This window comes from Pezoporus occidentalis, unplaced genomic scaffold (genome assembly GCF_034315485.1).
Source record: "Pezoporus occidentalis ecotype Australia unplaced genomic scaffold, CSIRO_AGI_Poc_V1 ctg162, whole genome shotgun sequence".
In the NCBI taxonomy this organism is placed as follows: domain Eukaryota; kingdom Metazoa; phylum Chordata; class Aves; order Psittaciformes; family Psittacidae; genus Pezoporus; species Pezoporus occidentalis.
In genome coordinates this window covers 975,267-997,201 of record NW_026913447.1, presented here as the reverse complement: position 1 = coordinate 997,201, position 21,935 = coordinate 975,267, and the positions used below count along the sequence as shown (strand labels likewise).

At 41.2% G+C, this 21,935-nt stretch overlaps 1 protein-coding gene across 2 annotated transcripts in view; it reads left to right on the top strand.

The window, feature by feature from the left end:
• Window positions 1-21,064, top strand: part of ADAMTS12 (ADAM metallopeptidase with thrombospondin type 1 motif 12) — a 157,363-nt gene extending 136,299 nt beyond the window's left edge. For both annotated transcript variants that reach the window (XM_062612884.1, XM_062612885.1), the window contains 6 exons: window positions 3,155-4,303; window positions 9,192-9,344; window positions 11,991-12,164; window positions 13,814-13,960; window positions 15,864-16,017; window positions 18,082-21,064. In XM_062612884.1, the coding sequence (XP_062468868.1) occupies window positions 3,155-4,303; window positions 9,192-9,344; window positions 11,991-12,164; window positions 13,814-13,960; window positions 15,864-16,017; window positions 18,082-18,314 (2,010 nt within the window). In that variant the 3' untranslated portion in view covers window positions 18,315-21,064. The remainder of the gene's footprint in view (window positions 1-3,154; window positions 4,304-9,191; window positions 9,345-11,990; window positions 12,165-13,813; window positions 13,961-15,863; window positions 16,018-18,081) is intronic.
• Window positions 21,065-21,935: the final 871 nt, after the last annotated feature.

Genomic DNA, 21,935 nt, shown 5'->3' with positions numbered 1-21,935 from the left:
CAAGCTTTTTGATTCTAGTGTTAATCTGAAGCCCTAACAATCATTAGAATGCCTGTGTATCCTCAAGAGTTAATTAAATATTGTACAGTTATTTCACTAGCAGCTGATGAAGTGCAGAATATGAGGTCACCAGAATGATGACTGCAATATACTACATTTATTTAAATATACTGCAACATATTTTGCAATGTCTGTTAGTAGGGAACACTTATTTGATGTGCTTTGTCATAGGTTTCAATATGTGGAAGGGCCTCATGCTGGTATCTACAGGGGTTTCATATCTTCACATTCCACTGAAGGCCAGGAGAGTTTAGGATCCCCAACATGTGGAGCAGTCTACCTCCCCATGAAAAATAAAAATGCACCAAGATATTTCTTCTGGAATGGGAAGGAGTAGGGTTTGAGCCATATGATATTTTGAGTTACTTTATTCTGATTCTGTATTGTAGTACAACTTGCTCATGGTTCACTTCACAAATAGGCAGTTTAGCTGTTAGTGTACCTGACAGTCACAATAACAAATGCACAACAAATATTTTCCATTTCAGGTGTCAATAAAACCAAAGTTTACTAAGTTCTTCAAAACTTCCAAGACCAGTGATCTGGATGCAGGAGGCAAACCCACGATTAGCAAGTTTGACAAAGATACCGGGGGGGGGGGTGGTGCTGTTGGCTCTCTTGAGGGACAAGATGCCCTGCAGAAGGATAGATCAGAGTATTGTGCAGTGATTAATGGGATGACATTTAAGAAGTCCAAATGCTGGATTTTGCATCTAGGATGGAATAATGCTGGGCATAAGCATAGATTAGGAGAGGAGTGTCTGGACAGCAGCCCTGAAGAAAGGGATCTGGGAGTGCTGGTACGCAGCAGGCTCTCTGTGAGTCAGGAGCGTGTGCCAAGAGAGCAAACCCCATCCTGGGGTGCATCTGGCACAGCATCACCAGCCGGTCAGCAGGGGTGATTCTCTCACTGTGTTCAGAGTTGGTGCAGCCTCACCTGGAGCACTGTGGGCAGCGCTGGGACCCACCATTAAAAGGGTGTGAAGGTCCTTGAATCTGTCCAGAGGAGGCAACAGAGAAGAGGAAGAGTAAAAGCCCTGTGCTGCCTGGTACCCAGTGACAGGACGGATGGGAATGGTTCAAAGCTGCACCAGGAGAGGTTCAGACTGGACATCAGGAAGCATTTTTTTACCAAGAGGGAGGTCAAACACTGGAATAGGTTTCCTAGAGAGATAGACGATGCCCCAAGCCTGTCAAGTGTTTATGAGGCATTTGAACAATGCCTTTAACAACAGGCTTTAACTTTTGGTTAGCCCTGAAGTGGTCAGGCAGTCAGACTAGATGATCATTGTAGGTCAGTTCCAAGCGAAAATACTCGATTTCCTTTTTGCAAAAATCCTCTCCCTGCTTTCTCCCAGCTCTGTTTTTGGTTTTGGTTTGTTTTGGGATTTTTTACGAAAGTCACTGTTTTTGAAAGCAGGTTCAAATAATGAACTAGTAGAATTCTGTAACAGTATTAATTCCGTTTATGCTGCTCACAAACCATCATCACTGAATGTTGATTGTTTTGTAAACTGAGTGGACACTGTGTTTTAAGTGCATGTGAAAAAACAGACTTGGGATTACATGGCTAGCAGTACAATATATAGAAGTGACATGCTATTACAGAATACAGCCAGTGCTCCTGTGTCATTGGATTTTATTTGCAAGTTACTGATAAAAATGAATTTCTACTCCTATAGAAATTGGGGAGGGAGTATAAAACTGACTATTTTACCTGCAGAAATTAAAGTATTGTCAGGAGACTTGTGACTGCAGAATGTTCTTTCTTGGTGAATGTACAGGAGAAATTTTATACAGGCATAACTTCCATCTGCATTTATCTGGCTGCTAGAAAGTCTGTATTTTGTAAGCCAAATGTACTTGATTAGGCAGAAAATGAGGATAGAGTGTTGTAGCTGTTCTGAAATACCTTTTTAGTACTTGGCCATAATCTAAAGCAGAGATTTTCAAAGCTAATTCTGGAAGGCAGTCATTACCCCAAAAAGTTAATGAGGTTGGATGTTCCTTTTAACTCACACAAATGCTAATCTAAGTCATCCAAGTGCCGAAGTCTGACAAGTGTGTTGTATTTCTGTGTAAGCAGCAACATAGTCAAATGCAGCTTATGTAAACTTGCATAGCTCTGAGTACTTTGATGTGCTACACAGCTGAATATGCAAGGCAGACAGAATAGGTAATGAACTTACCTACTCTGAGGTTACTTTGCTTTCTTCCACACTCCTTTTGCTGCAGAGCTGATGTTATTTTACAAGTGTTAACAGTAGAGAGTGTCTCAGTAAAACAAGGTCACTGGTGTTTCTACTGCCCTGTGACCTAGACTAGCTCTAAAAAGGGGCTTTAAAATGCTGGCAGTAGGAGTATTCATCACTTCATCACTTAAGCACCTGGTTTAAGATAGCTGAATTAGCTGGTCAGGCTTCTTCACATCCTAGGAAGACTTCCTCCAGCCTGTTGCATTTAACATCTCCAGTCAGCCAGCCTTAATACCTCAAACCAGAGAAGTGCTCCCATTTAAATAGATGCCAGGGTATTACTCTCAGTAGTCTATAATTTAGGAGAGATGTACTAGCAGCCCTGGCATCATGTTGTAGTTGCATTAAGACTGAATGAAAAATCCATTTCATAAAGTCAGCAAAGATCTGTGAGTTGTCTGGATGATTGCAGCGGGTTTGTGGCACTTTTTGTATCCAGGATTGAGCCAGTCAGGTATGGTTTTGATGGCAAGTTTTTAGTCTGTTTTTTATAACCCTGGTGGAAAAGGTACTGGCTAAACAACTTTTGTAATTCACTGAAGAAATAAAATTCTAGCATATTACTTTCTTATTTTGTCCTTATTGTGTAGTCTTTTTTCACTGCTGTTTCCCCAAGGCAACATTTACTGTTCTAAGTGTTTGGAAAGACCTCCATGATAGAACATCACTGGGATAAAGGGCTTGTACCTCAGGAAAAGCTTTGTTATTGATTATTTATAATGATGTTATTGATTATTTATAATGATGATTCTTAATTATAAACAGATGCCTTTTGAAACTTACTTTTATGTGCAGCAGAATGAAGAGGGAAGATAGCAATAATTCTGTTTTCTTTGCAGTGCACAGTTACTTGTGGTGGTGGAATAAGGACTCGTAATGTCACTTGTGCCAAAAATAACAAAGAGCCTTGTGATACTTCCAAGAGACCAAATTCTAAGGCCCTGTGTGGTCTCCAGCAATGTCCTTCTGCTGGAAGGTTTCTGATACGCCCACTGGCACCCAGAAGAGGAAAGATTATAATCAGGAAAACAACTGCTAATCCCAGAGAGACTCCTCCTCACAGAATACCCATACCAAGCCTGAGGTCCCATACAACAACAAAAGTACCCAAGCTTGAAAGTGTAACTCCCTGTTTGCCTACATCCTCTGGTTTAGGTACTATCTCAGAAGAAGAAGGAACAGCCAACAGAATGATACAAAATAATTTTGCTGGACCAAGTGATGTTTACAATTATCCAGTTGTTTCTACTGAAAATAGTTCATACCAAAACACTACTTCATGGCCTTTTCACAATAGCTTAAGTACTGAAATTATAAAACATGTTCAAAATACTTCTGGAAGTGAGCCATTTTCTACTGTAGAGAGTGAGGTGCAAAAAAGTGAGGACAGTCCCATCTCCTCTTTTACCAGTAATCCAGAAATAACTTCCAGTTATGATTATTTAACCGAAGAATCTGATTACATGGACGGGTCACTTGGAGGCAGTGAAAAAACGATTGATCTCCCCTACAGCACGGAACTCAATCCTGAAATCAGAACCAAGAGCACACCGCTGCATACTGTGTCTCCTGTCCTTCAAAATGAGAGTATGACTTCTCAGCCCCCGCCAGCATCTCCTCACCAAGACCCTTCTACTCTCCTTCCTGTTAGCAGAGCAGCGCAAGGGTTGGCATTTCCAGCAACAGCAGATTATATCGGACTGCAAGTTGATGTGCCTGTTGTAGAAGTAATTAACCCACAAGCATTGGTTACAGTAACACCCACAGTGTTTGGTCACATACCAAGGGATCAGACTGACCTCAGAAGAGAAAGGAAGCTACCTGAAACTGTAATCACCAGCACACAGTCGTCAGCTCTAGAGCCTGCTCTCCGGAACCAAAGTGCAACATCTGAGGGCATTTTAACCAGTGTCAAAGGAAACAGCCACCTGATAACATCCAACAGTTTGCCTGGTGATGCCTACTGGGTGGTAGGCAACTGGAGTGAGGTAAGTTATTTTTAACTCATAAGAAGTGGAGGGTGTGAACTGTTGTCTGAACCACTGCTGAGGAAATAAAGCTTCTTAGTTTGTTACAGTTATCTGAAAGGAGTGCCATACATTTTGATGCAATGCTTGTCACGAGGGGAAAAAAAAGAATGGTTACTTGGATTATCTAATATCAGATTGCTTACACAGAATATGTGTGTATTTATGGATTCTGCAAAACTATGCGTAACTGGTCACTTGCGTTTTCTCAGCTGAATGTTCCCAAGTCTGTGGGGCCTGATGGGATTTGTCCCAGAGTGCGGAAGGAGTTAGTGAATGTTACGGCAGGACCCCTCTTGACCATCTACCAAAGTTCTTGAGAGTCGGGGGAGGTTCCTGCTGACTGGAAGCTAGCGAGTGTTACTCCAGTGTACGAAATTATACCTTTATCAGCAGTCCTGGTCTAGTGGGCAGGTCCCAGGGAATTGGAGATCGGTCAATGTGATGCTTCTCTACAAAAAGGGCAGAAAGGAGAGGCTGGTCTGCTGGAGGGTAGGAAGCTCTGCAGAGGGATCTGGGCAGGCTGGGTCCATGGGCTGTGGCCAATGGCGTGAGGTTCAACAAGGCAAAGTGCTGGGTCCTGCACTTGGGCCACAGCAACCCCAACCCCATGCAATGCTTGAGGCTTGGGGAAGAGTGGCTGGAAACTGCTTGGTGGAAGGGGGCCTGGGCATCCTGACTGATGGAGCTGAGCATGAGCCAGCTTGTGCCCAGGCAGCCAAGAAGGCCAATGGCATCCTGGCCTGTACCAGTAATAACGTGGCTTCCTAAAGAGGTGGTCAATGCTCCAAGCCTGTCAGTGTTTCAGAGTTGTTTTGACAATGCCCTTAATAATGGGCTTTAACTTTTGGTCAGCCCTGAAGTGATCAGGCAGTTGGACTATAGTATCGTTGTAGGTCTCTTCTAACCGAAAAAAAACCTCTATTCTTTTCTAAAGCTTTCCAGAGACACAATATTCAGGTTTGTCTATAACCAGAAATACCTCAAGGGTTTTGTTTTAGAGCACAGCAAAATATTAAGCAATTAGATGAATCCTGGAGACACTAAATGAATATGTGTGTATTTCCAAATAAGTACATAACATGAGTTAGCTGTAGATGTGCTTTTATGTTGTAGCCTTCAGTTACACACAATTTCTGTCTAAATTATGTCTGTTTTCAAACTTACTATGTGACCAGGGTCATGTAGATACGTTAGCTATATTACTGTGTAACGCACATTAATACTATGGATATTTACACATATTTTCAGTTGTCTGTTAACAGATTATTGTGGTGCATTTCTGTCACATCCCGCTGTCAGTGGTTGTATCCACCATTAGCAAATGCCTCTAAACTCAGAGCAGCTTTCAGCCTCATAAAACCAGTTCAAATCTACAAAGCAAAGATTATTAGTCCAAAGTTAAATCAGTATATCCAGGGTTTGTAATTTGTCCAGCACATGTACATGGGAGACATTGTAATACCGAGTTCTGCAGCTTTGTTTGAAGTTTAGGTGATTGCATATTGGAGCTGTTTTGTAGTAGTGGTAACATAAAATTAGAAGTGTATAGTTCAGAAATGCTATAGTCTGTCCTAGTAATTCTTTATCTCCATTAAAAATACATTCCTTACATATAACCAACATCCTTCGTACTCTAAATGAAGATTCTATTTTTTATGTGCAGATCACAGACAGTAATTGTCTTCCTAATAACTGTTTTGGGAAATGATTTCTAAACAAAACAATCCAATACTTTTTAGATTTTTCTATACATCCCTAAATATTTCCAGTATTTTCTAAATATCTGGTGGTTTTGTTGTTCTTTTATGGACTTGCTTCAGTTTCATCATATATTTCTTCATAAACGATGTCCATTATGGCCCCAGCTGGTTTCTGGCAAATAAAATGGAATAATTGATATAATTTTATTTATGACCCTCTTTGTGAACGATGGGATCAGATTTGTCTTGTTTTGTAACTGTCATACTTTTGATTTATTCAATTTGTGGTCCATTGTAAACCCTGGATTCCTTAATGCAGTATTTCTAGATCAGCAGATGTTCTGAGATTGGTTTGAGATGTGTGTAAACGTGTGCATGTGTGTGTGTATGTATGTATAAAAGGTTCTCACTACATGGAGTATTTTGCACATGTTTTTGAATTTCAGGTGAGTGTTTTCTTACAATTTTTAGCTTGGTGAGATGTTTTTTGAATTCAGATTGTGTCCCGCAACATTCCTGCCAACTCTTCCAGCTTGGCATCATCTGCAAATGTTTTAAGTGCATGCCATCCTTCATTAAATTAGTGAGAGTCGATACTGAAGAGAGCTTGCCTCTGAACAGAGCCCTGCAGGACCTTTTCAGTTTTACACTGAATCACAAAGATCACTTTACTACAGTTTTTCAGTTAGCTGCTCACCAATCTCGAAATTATTTCACCTAGACCATATTTCCAACATTTGCTAAAGAATGCTGTATGTGATCATGTCAGAATACATCCCATCATCTGTCTCTCTATTTTCATTAAGCCAGGTAGCAGGTACTCCTGTCAGAGAATGATATTGAACTGAATATTTTGTGCTAGATAGGTACATGCGGGCTGTTTTACTGCTTTATCTTCTTTGTTAGTATTTACAATTTTGATCTCTTCCATATACTTTTGTGAAGTAAAGTTAGATGAAGTGTTGCATTAGGCATAGATCTGACTTTTTCTCTTCCTAAAGATAACTTGAAATATGTTCTTCTCTAATCCTCTGGGACTTTTCCAAACTATTTTAAAAAATAATTCTGAACAGATAAAAGATTATTTAAGAACACTTGAATGAATAATGAAGTAACATCAATACATTCGGTTTCACAGAACTGATTAAATCAATTTGAGGATCCTTATGGATCTAACCTTACTCATCTTTTGCTATTCTCATTCAAGTTTGTTTATTTTTTTTTCCTTAAGATTAACTTTATATGAAGCCTGGTACATTTAATTTTTTTTTCTTTTTTTTCTTTTCCAACTTTGAAGAAGAAAAGCTGGTGAAAAGGAGAATTTTTAGAATCTGTGTCTTTGGAGATATTGTGAAGCCATCTGGACACTCTTCTGAGTAGGGCAAAAGAGTGCCAATGACACTAGCGCTACTGTGTGTAATTCTTAACTTCTTTCCTACTACTTTCCCAGGTCATTCTGGGCTGTTACTTTTCCCTTTCTAAGTGTTATCTGGGTATCAAATATACCCCACGACCACCATATCTGCCCATTCTGCACCTCACTTACTAGTCCTGGAAAGTCACCTGCACTTCCTCCTTCTGTAATAGACATCTACTGTGACAAGAAGTAATCTTGGTTCCTGAATGACAAAGGGAAAAGCAGAAAGCCTTCCTGAACTTCAGAGTGATTGGTCTTTATGTGACATGAAACAATTGTCAAGAAAGCTAAAGCTTTCTCCCAGTACTATTTGCAACATCATGTCTTTCTTCTTGGCTCTGAATCTTCTCACAGCAATTTTTGAAAGAACCCTGCTGCATTTCACCTCCCTCAGACTAGAACGTAAAGCTTTGTAAGTAGGATCTGCCCAACATCATCCCTGAACCTGCCCTTGTTCTTCTCAGGAATGCTCAGAATGGGGCTTTGATCAAAGCCCTTCAATAAAGATGTGGTGTTTTCAGAGTCATACAGCGGGGCTGGGAGAGCCAGCAAACAGCAGCCAAGACAAGGATAGTAAGTCCTCCTGAACAAACCAGTTGTCTTGGTTAGATACGTGACTATGCAAATCTGAACAGTGGTATGCAGTCCACTTCAACAGGATCTTTGTGGCCTCTTGGACAGATGTCTCAGGAGTCTCAGAAGCTGGAGATAGCATGCTGCAGAGACCTTGCAGATTCACTCTCTTCATAATGTGCAATTTTCCCAAAGTTCCTTATTGTGACCATTAATGTTTTTTTCATTTCTTTGACTGAATCTGGTAACAGTTCCATGTCTTCAGCATTTAGGTTGTCTTTTTTTTTTCTCCTCCTTAACTTCAGCTTAGCTTTCCTTATCTTTCCAAGGACACTTACTCAGTTTCCCTATTTAACTCTCCCACTAATGCGTAGGGAGTTCAAACCACACAATAGCAGTTGCTCTCTTTATCATTTTGCTCACTTAAACCGATATTATTTATGCTGTTTCTCATGCCAGCTACAGGCTGCTTGGAGCGTGTTGGATTTGTCTCTCTGTATATAGTTCACTGCCCCTCCCTTTTAAAGGTAAATGGGTGTTTCCAGCCACTTTTCACCCCTTCCTGCTTCAGAATAAAATGATAGTGACTTTTTTGGTGAACTCTTGGGATCTGGATTGGCATGATCAATATTTTCTTACCTCAGCCACTAAAACCCTCCCAAATGTTGGAAACACCCACTCTCTGAACTCGTTTCAAAAATCCTTTTCCTGCACAGTTTTTGCAAGAGCCTCATACAATTTATTTCAGATTTTCAGCATCCTGCACTCCATTTGCTGAATGTCTCATGAGCAGTACTGGGGATAGAGAGGTAACTGTGCTGAAGATTGGATGCAATGACATTTTACACTGGATCCCCAAAGACAGCAGAAGGAAACAATGGAACAGCTGGTATGGATTTAGAAGGTCTCAGTCAGCATGAGTTTGCCAGAGAAGAGCGGTGTATGGTACAAATTAGAATTTGTATTGTCTTAACAAAGCAACAGAACCTGAAGTAAGACTTAGATGAATTTGAAATCTTCCCCTTGAGTATCTCAGATAAGCTAGGCCATCTAAAATTGCTCTAAACACTTACATTGATTGATTAATCCTGATTGTTTCCATAATGATTCACTAATGCTGCATTTGCCCCTGGGCTTTCCTCTCACCCATGTGCAGTGCTCTACCACTTGTGGAATGGGGGCTTTCTGGAGACATGTGGAGTGCAGCAGCAGCAACACATCTCACTGTCAGCACATGAAAAAGCCTGATCCTTCAAGGAAATGTTATCTCCGCCCGTGCGCTAGCTGGAAGACAGGAAATTGGAGCAAGGTAACTTGATTCAGAGCTGTGTATGAACAGTAAGCTTGCTAGTTCAAAGAGTAGCAAGTTCAAAATACTTCATTTTAAAAATAATTATTTATTCAGTGAATGCATGCGTGATTCCCAGATGACCAGTCAGCACTAATTTGCTAATTTCCTGAATAAGCTATTTATGGAAACGCATCTCCTGTAAATTCTGTTCTTCCTGTGTAGGGGTCAGGCTTGTCAACTCTTTCATCTAGAGCTAAAGCAGGGCTCACTGTCCACGTTCTGTGGAGATCCTAGGTCAAAGTTGTAGATATTTGCATATGGCATATTTTTGATCTCTGCCTCAAGAGACATGTCCTGATTTTAAGAAGCAAGTGGAAATTCGGGAGAGGGTGTTAATACGTTTCTATTCACCCTTGCCAGCATGTATTATCTCTTATGCAACATGGTCTGTTCCCCATTCATGTAAGTTCCAAGTTTTATGTTACAAAACCTAAACAAAGATGTAGTAGAGAGAATGCCTGCCATGACTAGGGTCTTACATGGTCCTTGCTACGTAGACAGGTGAGGTCAAGAGAGAGAAGAGTGTCCAAGGTAGTAAGTGGAACCCAAGGAGTTGCATTTTAATTCTTTTTCGGTATTAGAAGATGTGCGATGAGCATCCGGAAGGACTTCAATGACTTCTTGAAGCTTGTTACATTTTTGTCTTTATGCTATCTAAAGCTGGGGCTTCAAACATTGGGTTATTTTTCAAGACTCAAAAGAGAAAAACTATAAAATTCTATTTGCAGTAATGTTGATTTAATAAAGAAAAAAACAGATCTCTCAAACTGTGTCAGTACGTATGATTTTGCAGATAGCATTGTTTCCATTGAGCTAGAGGGCAGATTCATACAAAGAAAAGGTTACAGTTACAGAACTTGTGTTGTATAATTGAGCTCTTTGACATAGAATTGATTTGTATGTGAAACACATGCCTTTCTAGAAAGTCCACAAAAGGCCAAGGCATTGTGTAACCATTTTAAGCATTGGAAAGTAATTTAAAATGGTATGTAGATATCTGCAGTTTCAGTTGCAATAGGTCATATTTCACCTTCACTTTTTCTTTATAGATGTTACTGCTCTTGCAACAAGTGGATGCTAGTTACGTCACAGGAAGTAGCTTGAAATCGGGTTTAATGATAAAATAAAGATAAAATAAGGATAAAATACTACAGGAAACAAATGTTCTAAAGTGTCAATCCAGTTGTGAGGCCAGTTTGAGACAAAAGGCTTTTCCTTGCATATTTCTATTGTATTAGCCACCCCTATTTTCCAGCAATTGAGCTATACAAACCTAATATCAATTTCATATATAAAAATTGCTATTTTTTTTTTTTTTTTTGCTTTTGCATGTGGCAGTTATTTTTCTTGTAACTTGTTTCTAACATTTTTAAGGCACCTTATCACAACAAGATGGCTGTATTCCCCTACTGGTGCAGTAGAGTCTTCTTCGCTCTTTTACTCTCATCTAATTCTTTCCCTCCCCTAAAAGAAAGGTGTTTGAGACTAGGACTTAATACCTGAGTTTAATACCAAATTTATTTTGCACATTTTGGGGCTATGTGCTCAGTTTCTTGCACAGTCACTTCTGTTTCTATCCAGAGGGACAAAAACTTCTGTGAACAACAGTCTGAACTCCCCTTCTAAACATCCTTTAGGTTCCAGGAAAGTATTATGTTCAATTTGCTTGTTCAACTGAAGAATGCTTATTTGCACAGAGGAGAACAGCATCAATTGTTGCATTGCATGGCAATAAAGATGAAAGCTGAAAGTGGTATAGGCAGAATTGGCTAATATATATTTGTCCCCATCTTTGAGGAAGCAAATTCAGTTGTTTCTCAGTATCAGAGCAGGTTCTGTGCTTTGATATCTGGGGACAGAACTTGGTGCTGCTGCATGAGGCCTTGGGGTAACCTCTGAGGAGAAACAGGAGGCTGGTAGGGCTCTCTTGGCTCGCCTTCAAGCTGAGAAGTGAATTCAGAGGCTGTGAGTGGGGCTCAGGGTGTCTCTCTCTTCTCACCCAGGCTGCACTTGGATTATGGATCCTCCGTTTAAGAGCAAGGAAGGTGAGGGTGGGAACCGCTGCTGTAGGATGAGTCCATTGCCTTTAGTGGTATCAACAGCAGCTCAGATCTGTGGGCTAAGAGAAGGAGCAGTTTTGCCAGCCTGAGTTAAATGATGCCATGGACACCTATGTCTTCCATTGGCTGTCTGAGAATCAACTCAGGCAGCTGTGCCTCTTTCCTCATTCTCTCCATCCCTGAGAAACAACTAAACTGACAATTTCTGTGCATACAGGATTCATTTTTTGTGTTTACTGTATTATGACTCTTCCACAATGACATATTTTGAAATAGCTGGCAAGATTTCCTAATTAAATATGCCTTTATGTTATTAATAGATATTCCAATGAAGAAAGGGAAGTATTTATATAGTGTGTTCTGATTGGTGATGATGAAAACCACAGTGTTTATACCCAACAGCAGATTGTTGTTACAGTAAACTGGAAATTCCCTCCGAGTCAGGATGTTCAGAGCTCAGGCTGTCTTTCTGTGTGACTGGGAAAGGGACAGCCCCCTAGTGGAGCATCACTTAGGTATGTGCCTTCTTCTGTTTTGCGGACAGTGCTCTGCTGACTGCAACGGAGGTTTCAAGACCCGTGATGTTCACTGCATTGATGTTCGTGAGAAGCGACTCCTCAGGCCTTTTCATTGCCAGTTACTCGGATATAAACCACAAATCAACATTAGTTGTAACATGGAGCCTTGCTTGCAGTGGCATGTGGAGCCCTGGAATGAGGTATTGTTTAAAAGAAGCTTTAGGAAAGAGCAAGTATGTGTCGGTTAAGTGTCTGAGAGACATGCTGTAGGTCAGCTTAGGCTTAAAGGTAGATGCACAGCTCGTACCACTCAAAGGCTTTGCAGTCCTTGTGTATAGTGTTATCATGGATGTTTTTAAGACTTCCCAGAATCATTCTTAGGATTGCATGTGATACACAGATAGAGCTGTAAATTACCATACCCTGAAAGAGAGAAGAAGATGGCCTGGAAGAAGATTTGTTTTAGCTATCATACTGGATCAGTAAATGTGATTCATTCAGACTTATTCCTTTTGCTGCCATTTCAGTGTTACTTTATGATTAATTTAGAATTAATTTTAGAATTTTACACTTTTGCGCTGGACTTTTATGGGGCTAGAGTCTGAGGTCAGACTTAAGTTATATCTCACTTTTGTAATAGAAATCTGTGGCAGCAAACTCATAGGCAGCCAGGCACATATTTGTGTCAGCTAAGGCACGTGGTTTGATTACATTTTGGTGTTTGCACCCACTAAAAGCAGCTTTGGAGACGGACCACAGTGTTTGAGACACTGTGGACCTGATGCTTTTGGATTCCAAAGGAGGTGATCAGATTGCTTCCTTACAGGCCACTGACAAATCACAGCTGCAATAAGACCAGGATGGGGGTTTCCCTTCAGAGCAGTGAGCAAGAGTTCTAAAAATAAAATGTAGCCAAATGATTTCACTCATTTGCCACTTACTTACAATATTTCATGCAAACATTTGTCCAACCCTGGCAGTTGTCCTCATGCTAAGAATACTGAATAGAATTGGATTGAAAAGCTTCATTTATCAAATGTCAGCTCTAGACCTCTGTCCATAGGGATGCAGTTCCTTGTAGGACAGGAACAATGCATTATTCAAAGTGTAACTGGCACCTCATTTCGTGTCAATGTACAAAATCTTTTGTGTATTTTAAGCAGGCTCTACTGTAGACCTAGTGAGTAATAGTAAAAATTACTTAGTCATATTGGTCTGTGTGCAGTATGTCATACTAGGATGTGGGAAAAAAAATGTCTAAAAATAACCTGGGTCATTGTCTTTGTATGATGCTTTTATGGCCAAACACTTAATTTATTTTATAGATTGTGTGAATTTTAATGTCCTTGAATACCTCATAAAAATGAGATGCTGCCTCTCATGAATTTGTACTGTCTTCAGTAAATATTTCAGATTAATCCTGCAGACATGTGACTTCCAATCTCATTCTTGTTAGAGAAATTACTGTAGCCAGTGGTGCTAGTGAGCAGTTCTGTGTTGCCTGTTCTGTGTTGCCACTTCCATGTTTTCCTATATTCCATGCATTAATATGTGCCAGGAACAGCTTTTCGCAAGTATTTTGACCAATAAAGGCTTCTTGTCTCTCTTTCCAATCATGCGAAGAAATAAATGTTTCAGCGTAGAGCTTTTATTCATATGCGGACTGTAAGACTTGATATTGCAGGCTGGCCTGCATCTTTCTAAATCACATGGGTCAGTGATATGCCTCTTGTTACCTGTTGTTCCACTTTTCTAAATGAGGAAGATTTCCTGCTGTCATCATGGTCTGTTTCTGGGTTCTCATCCGTTCCCACTTCTCACCTTAATGGTTTGTGCACCTCTTCTGTAGTGTTCAAGAACATGTGGTGGTGGACAGCAAAAGCGACATATCTACTGCCCAGAGGAAGGCCACTGTGACTGGACAAAAAGACCTAATGCCATTGCACCATGTAACAAGCAACCTTGTACGCAGTGGACTAACCAGGCATGGGGCCCGGTAGGATTCAGTTCTTCTTTTATGTGCCGTCATGAGTTGGACATATTTGGTCACATTACCCACTTGTCTGTGAACCTCTGTGCCTGTGGCACGTACAGTTTCTTATGCAGAGCTACAGTGGAAGATCTGAAAATACGACTAAATGTTTCAGAGTCAGCCCATCTCAGTTCCTTCAGGTCATAAACATTGTAGCTTTTCCTTCTTGTTGCTGCAATAGGTGTTGTTGGATGGTTGATTGTTTGTTTTGGGTTTTTTTTTTTCCTTTTCTAATCATAGAACAGTTTGGATTGGAAGGGACCTTAAAGCTCACCCAGTTCCAACCCCCTGCTATGGGCAGGGACACCTTCCACTAGACCAGGTTGCTCCAAGCCCCATCCAACCTGGCCTTGAACACTGCCAGGGATGGGGCAGCCACAGCTTCTCTGGGCAGCAGAGTGAAAATGAAAAAGGAGATATCATTGACATTCTTCCATTACTCCTTCAAAATTTTCAACTCTGAGACTACTGGGGGACAGGGTGACCCTTAAAGCAACTCTGTGGAATATTGAACTTGCCCACAGAAACAGAAACTCTGAATTTTGACCAATACCTGTCTACTCTGGTTTCTGAAAATCTACTTGACAAATATAAGGTGTATCTTTGGGGAACCTTCCAGTGTCTGCAATACATTTTTGGTTATAAAAAAAATGGTATATCAAATGAAGCTCTCCCTCCAGTTTTCTTAATAAACCTATTCATACATTACAAATACTCCTTACAGCAGCGGAGAACATTGAAAGAACACCAAAGCCAGGAGACACAAATAAAGAAACAATGGAGAGTCATTTAACACAGAAAATTTAATGAGTTGTTTATGACACAAGGCCATTAGATGGGATATGAATATAATATAATACACAGTGAAACTAACAATTAAATGTGGAAGTGAAAATGTTGGGATATGCATAAGATAAGCAACTGAATACCAAAATGTATAACAACTATTTTACTGATTTATTAATCCCATTTACTTCACTTTCTAAAATACCTTTTTTAAACATCAATCTAAAGTTGCCACAAGAGTACCTAAGATCTTTTAAATGTACTTCACACCAGTAATATTTTGTCTTACGCACAGAAACATTAGAGAGAAGATAATTTGCGTAAAAATTAGAGGTACCAGTCCCGTCTTCATCTCTTGCTTTTCATTAGCTGGCATTCTCTATCTGTTGAAGTATTTGTGTTCCTGGCCACTATATATGTGAAGAGAAAAAGAATTTAATATTAACTGGAATTCTCAGATGCTCTAGGATGTTGGAAGAATTAAGTGCATTTACACAATAGTACAGGAGCATGTTTTGAAAATGTTCTTTTTTTTTGGCCATCTGTGTGCAGCCAGAACAAGCAGCTGGCAGTTGTTTTGTGGTCGTAAAGAATGGGTAACCACAGTGTAAATGTCACCAAAGAAAAAACATCTCACTGAGCTTGTTTTAATCTTCAGCTCAGTCATTTCTAGACCTAACACTGCAATTGATTAATCATGTTTAATTTAAATGGTGAGAAAACACAGGAAACAAAAAAAATGTCGGTGTACAGTACTAATTTGGATTACTACCCACTTACGTTGTAGATCGGCATTTCAGATCATCCTCACCCTCCTCTTGTAGAAAACATTCTTCTCACCCTGGTTACACATTTCAAGATGCTATATTTATACTATTTACCCTCTACTACACCCTGCCAAATCTGGCCATTATGCACAGTGGATGCGTCTGGGTGAAGAATACAGTACACAAAGTACTTCAGCGTCATTGGTTCTGGATCATAGGGCATTTTTAGCTTCCTGTCACATTACAGTTCAAGTATTGGCATATTACACAGTTTCCATGTAGAAGGCTTTTATGTTAAAATTACTCTCTTTCAGTGCACCGTTTCTTGTGGAGGGGGCATTCAGCAAAGAACTGTGGAGTGCATGAACACAGAAACTAATGAAACTGAAAACGACAGTATGTGTGTGGATAAACCCAAGCCCACAGAATATCAGAAATGCAGTCTGCAAGAGTGCAGGAAAAGTACAGGTATGTTACCACACCTGCATCAGACAGTTTCCAAAAAGTTCTCCATTTGTGCTGAGATTCTGAAAAAACTGGGAGCTGACCCAATTTGCCAGCTTGTTTTGATTACCAGGGGCTCAGTAATTACAAGTCAGCTTAACGTGCTACTGCTCAGGCACACTGTTGGCAGGATCGTGTTATCCTGTTCTCTAGCCCCTCTGGCCTTGTGTTCTCAGGCTGGGGAATGCAGTTCTCTGAGCATGCGTCCCTAATTCATAATGCCTCAACTGAATGAATAGGTCTGTTTGTACTGACTTGTTTTAAGTAACTCACAGGCTGCTCAGAGGGCTTGGAGGGACATGCTGTGAGTCTAAACAGATGCCATTTCTTACGATAGGTACCCCTATGGGAACTGCAGATTCTGAACTGGGAGCACAAGGAAGCAAAGTGAGGCACTGTAATCAAAATCTGACTGGCAATGAACCCAGATACAGTCTTGGCACTATAAATTCAGTCCCCAAAATGAAGAGGTGGAGAGAAGTCCTTTTGTTACTCAGGGTATCTCTCTCCCTCAAAAGCCCAGAAGAGAAGTGGCAGGGGAAGGAGGAAGCTTACAGAAAGGTAACTTTAGCCTCTGTAGTGCATTATTGAGCAGGTACCCTCAGCTAAGGGCAGCAACAGCTCAGAGTCCTTCTGGAAAAGGCTTCAAAAGCCTTTTGGAGAATATTTTTACCCTTTAGGAAGTCAGCAGTAAGGGTCCAATCTGGCAGTGAGACAAGAGGTTGACTCCTGAGGGCAGTACATACCTGTCACACGCTTGAGAGTGATGCATCACTCCTGCTGCTGCTCAAAGATCTTCAGCACGTGTTTTGCCTGAGGGTTGAATGGGACTGCTTATCTCCTGTCCCTCTCATGTTGAGAAAGAAGGACTTGGATAAATACTACCTACACAGACTAGTAATATTATTTCTGTGAATAAAAGCTCAAAGGACCAGTAAAAGTAAGAAATGCCCTAGTGGGTAGACCAGTGGTCCATGAAGCCCAACACTGTACCTCCAGGAGTGGCATTAGAAGATGCTACTTGAGAAGAATATAGTTTAGTCCTTTCCTGTGATTCATTTCCATGGTATTCCTCCAGCATTCCCAACTGACATATTAGGCCTATTAGAAGCACCCTTTTTGGTGCCTTTAAATTTATGGAACTTTTTCCATGAATATGTTGCATCCCTTTTTGACCTTGCCATGCTGTCTGCTTTCACCTTCTCCTGTGGCAGCAAGTTCCAGAGGTTCACAGCTTGCTGTGAAAATGAGTAATTTATCTGTTTTAAACTACCTTTACACTAGTTTTACTGAGTTTCCTTAGTTCTAATGTGAGGGGATTTGCTGAATAGCCTTGCATTTGACTAATCCACCATCTTCCTACTTTTGCAAACCTTGACTCTCCCCCTAGCCATCTATTTTCACAACTAAGGACCCCCATTTTGTAATATCTAAATAAATTTGACACATCTCAGTTTATTAATGCTACAACAGGTGTATCAGCACCATAATTCACACAGTACCAATCCCTGGCTTATTCTTGTGCTGCAGAAGCTGAAGGGTGGTCTAGCTGAACGTGTAGTTCCACATGTCTTGTCTATGATCTTCTGCCTGCCCTGCATGGCTCTGCAGCACACTGGCAGCCCATTGTGCTTGTCTTAAATGTCCTTTACAAGAAGCAAAAGCACCAGATTTACAGATCGTTGTTGCTGGACTTTCTTTGGCAGTTCTTTAAAGCAGAAACATTGAAGTGGAAAATATTGATCAGCTGTGTCTGCTGCAAAAGTAAAGCCTCACTGAGCTGTAGCAAAAGAGAGTTATATTTTCCAAGACAGAAGGTTGCGTGAAGTTTAATAGGACCTCTTCACTTAGAAGTCCTAAAATCTCAGGGTAATCAAGGTGACCTGTAATACAAAGGAAGAGAAAGCCATCATAAGGAAAAGCCTTAACAGGCACATGACTGTCTGGCATAAAGCAGATTAAAATTCTAGAAATGTAGATCATGTGTCTGCAAAATATAGCTAATTCTTCTCATCTTCTCCACCATAGGGCCACCCTGCAGCAAAGACCAGCTCTCAGTTCAGTTCTGCCAGAGGCTGAAAGGCATTGGCAAGTGCTTGTTGCCGTCCATACAGACTCAGTGCTGCTTCACATGTAGTCAGCCTCGAATTCATAACAAAGCAAGATACGGGGATCAGCGAGGCCTCAGACAACAGAATTACACTAAATCAAGGAGAAAATCACCTCAAAATCAAGAAAACAACCAAGCTGCTCGGCACTAGTTGGTTTTTATCTAATTGCTTTGAGTAGGGCTTCTGTTTACAGGTTTTATGTTTCTTCTTCTTTTTCTTAACCATCCAACATAAATGGAAATCTCTGATCAAAACAGGAAAACACATCCCTTGGGGTTATTGGTCCTAATTTACTGCTACAAGTTTTTTTTCTGTAATAGTCCAAATTCTGTAACATAGTTTGCAGCATACCAGCAGCTAGTACTTTTAGGCATGCATAGAGGCTAGAAACAAGCTTGCAAGAATATTGGGGTTTTTTTTTTGTTTGTTTGTTATAAATGAATGTTTAACTTGTTCTTTCTTCCACTTCTCTTTCAAAACTCACTGGAAACAGCAGCACTGCTTACTTGAGTGCTAAGTGAAGGTGGCTGATGGGGCAGTAGGCACAGAGGGGCACTGTGGGCCAGATCTCTTTATGCTCACTCACTTTTCTGCATTTAGGAATCAAGGTGAAGTGGCAGTGTTTCTCGAAATTGTTTGCACATTTCATGTGTTTAAAAGCAGAGTTTTTTCTAATAACTGATTATGATGTGCGGGCTGAATTGAAACATGGGTTTTTTCAAAAGAAAAAATGTTCATTTAGTACTTGACTGAACCTCTAAAGGATACCTCAACCATAACCTGTCCTGGCCAGTTTTCTTCTGCTGCGTGTGTCTTGCTGTTGCCTGAAAGCCCCACCAAATATGGGATGTTAAGTTCCAAATACACTTTAAACTACATTTCTTGGTACCATGAAAAGCAAAGGTGGTTGGATCTACAACCTTAATAGATAGTCACTTGCACCAATATTCAGAGCTATGACTTAATCAAGTATCTCCTAGTAGACTGATTAAAATTAAAAATTAAAACCACATTCACAAAAGTACTCACTCATAGTAAACTTTTCCCCATTGCAAATCCTTGATCATACTGAGGGTGAGGGCACATGGGACAGGAGCCTGAGACCCAGAGTGTCTGTGTAGCTCTGGGCTTCAGGCATTGGGAGAGCACCAGCCAAATACTGTATCTGTTTTGCTGTTGAAGAAAATGGCAGAACAAACGTTTGGGAGACCAGACTGGACCCTTTAAGGCAAAACTGGGCATTTTCAAAAGAGCTGGACAGAGCCTGACATTTGGATTCCTTTAAAATTCAGACAGATTTGGACACCTTGGTTCTTCTCACTCTTCTGAAAATCTCAGATTTACTCCCTAGCTACCTGACAACTTGAGATTGTAATACAGGAAAATGTCACATTTATGCAGTGCAAAGTGAGGCACATGGCCATGAATCCAGGTGTCACTATGGTTACAGAGCTATGACTACCAGTAGTCATACTTTTAGACAAACCTTTAGGAATGTTAATAGAAATATTTGGCCACAAATCTGATTGATTGTCCTTTTTCATAGATTTGTGACCTTTGGCTAAGGGCTTACTTCTTCTCTTGAAATCTCTCTGAGAGTTCAGGATATGCAGCATGGTAAAGTTAGATTTATTAACTTCTGTGATGGCAATATAACCCCAATTATAGGTGCTGGTAAAACTTAAAATCCACTGTTAAAAATATGGTGCTAATGTAACAGTTGTGGGGGATGACTTACAATGGTGCATGTGCATGCGTGACACAGCATGCATGCACATACCCTTAAAATAGTACATGTCTATGGTGTTGCTGGCCAATACCAGACATAATGCTTTTTAAGTTCCACAGTGTGCTTATCTCCTTCTGAGGTCCTGAGTGGCTGCTGACCCTTTGAGCAATGGAAATCCTGACAGTTCTTATTCAACTGGGCACAGAAATACTGAATTATATGAAGAAGCGGAGGTGTTCCATCTGATTCGGGAAGTATTCGGGCAGGGCTTGTCATCAGGCTGCATTGTGTAGAGCAGAGCCTGTACTGCTACATCCAATGCAGTTCTCTGATGGCCAGACAAGCCAGACTGGTGTTCCTGGAAGCATCCTCTAGGATTTGAGCAGGACAAAGTTAGATTAACTTTACAGTCAGACTGTTCTATGCTCAGAGGTACCTGCAATATTTTATCCACAGAGGTCAGCAGAAGTGGCCATCAGGTATATGGGCTAAAGACAAAGAAGATGACTGATAGCGCAGGTGGAAACGTGCCTGGGAGGGTTGTCCATTCCAGTGCTCCTTTTAGCTAGTGTAGATTAAAGCCATTTCTAGCTTCATTGTTGGGTTGGGTTGGGTTTGTTTTTTTTTGTTTTGGTTTGGTTTTTTTTCATTTCTTTTGAAATGGATAAAAGTGAATAAATAATTTATGGACATTAATCAAAATAATCTTTCTACCCAGGGAAGAATAGTCATCACTGGTGCTCAACTTAAAATTTTAGGGAAAAGACTGTGACAAGAACATAAACTGTTTTAATAAAGCACTATTTTGCTCTATTTTACATAGGATCTTACATCACACTCATCAGCCTCATAATCTCCTCTATGCTGATAATACGTGCAGTCATCTTTCCCATCCATTTAGCCAGATTCTTTTCTTATGACATAACTATTTTAAGTAAATGTGAATTTATGATCCCAACCCAGATGGTCAGTATTCTGAAAACTGAAGAGAGTATTAAGTGCACAGGTGTAATCATTATATTATCATATTATCCTGAGACACATCAGCTTCAACAGATCGCTCAGGAAAACATAGCACATTCACTGCTGTTCTAACATTTCAATGTTTAAAAAGCAAACTATGATGACATACTTGTTTCAAGCTTCAATAAATGGCATTGCTTATGTCTGATGTCTCTGCTATTTTATGTTTCCAGTGCAAGAAGATTCATAACACAGAATTCCAAGGGAAAAAAAAAAGTTAGGAAGTATCTTTTCCACTTCAGGGAATCATCATCATTGAGGTATTTTGATACTTGATACTTTTGATATGAAATAGGTGAACAGGTGACATTTCACCACTCATAGTCCAAGCAGAGGTGCCTCAGCTCCTTGGCAGGAGCTCTGTGCATTCCTGTTGTGTCTACCCGGTCAGTTGCTGCGGTGAGTAGCTCGTGAGGACGCCTTCAACACCGGGAAGCGGGGGGGAGACCAGCGTCCAAGAGCCTCAACTCAGAGCGGCGAGAGCCACCGAGGGAGCCTCAAGTCCTCGACAGGACCTGCCCAGAGCCGGCAGCTCAGCTGACGAGAGCGAGCAGGGACTCACAGCGGGCGGAGCCGGAAGCAGCAGCACCAGCCCTGATGGGGTAAAAACCTGCCCCAGGGAGAGCGGGCGAGCCACCAGAGCGGGTCGGGGCAGTTTGCGAGGGCCACCAGAGCGGGATGGTGAGCACTCGGCGTGTGAGCAGGGCCCGGTCCGGGAGCTCTGCTCTGGCTGCCCCGGCGGTGGCAGCGTAGGCGCCCAGACAGAGCCGGTGGGAGGGGAGGCTGCAGTGCAGAGCTCGGGGTGCAGAGAGTGCCTGCACTGGTCTGGTGAGGGGAGGGTGCACAATGGGCAGCGCTGCACCCGGTGCTCCCTGGTGGAGGTCCTCCTGCAGCAGGGGCTGAGCTGCGGGATGCTGTCAATAGGCTGCGAGATGTCAGGGAAGCTGGGAGTAACCACGAATGCTTGCTCCACGCCCAAACTGTGCAGGGGCCTCGAGCGTCCCCTGTAGCCCACCCGG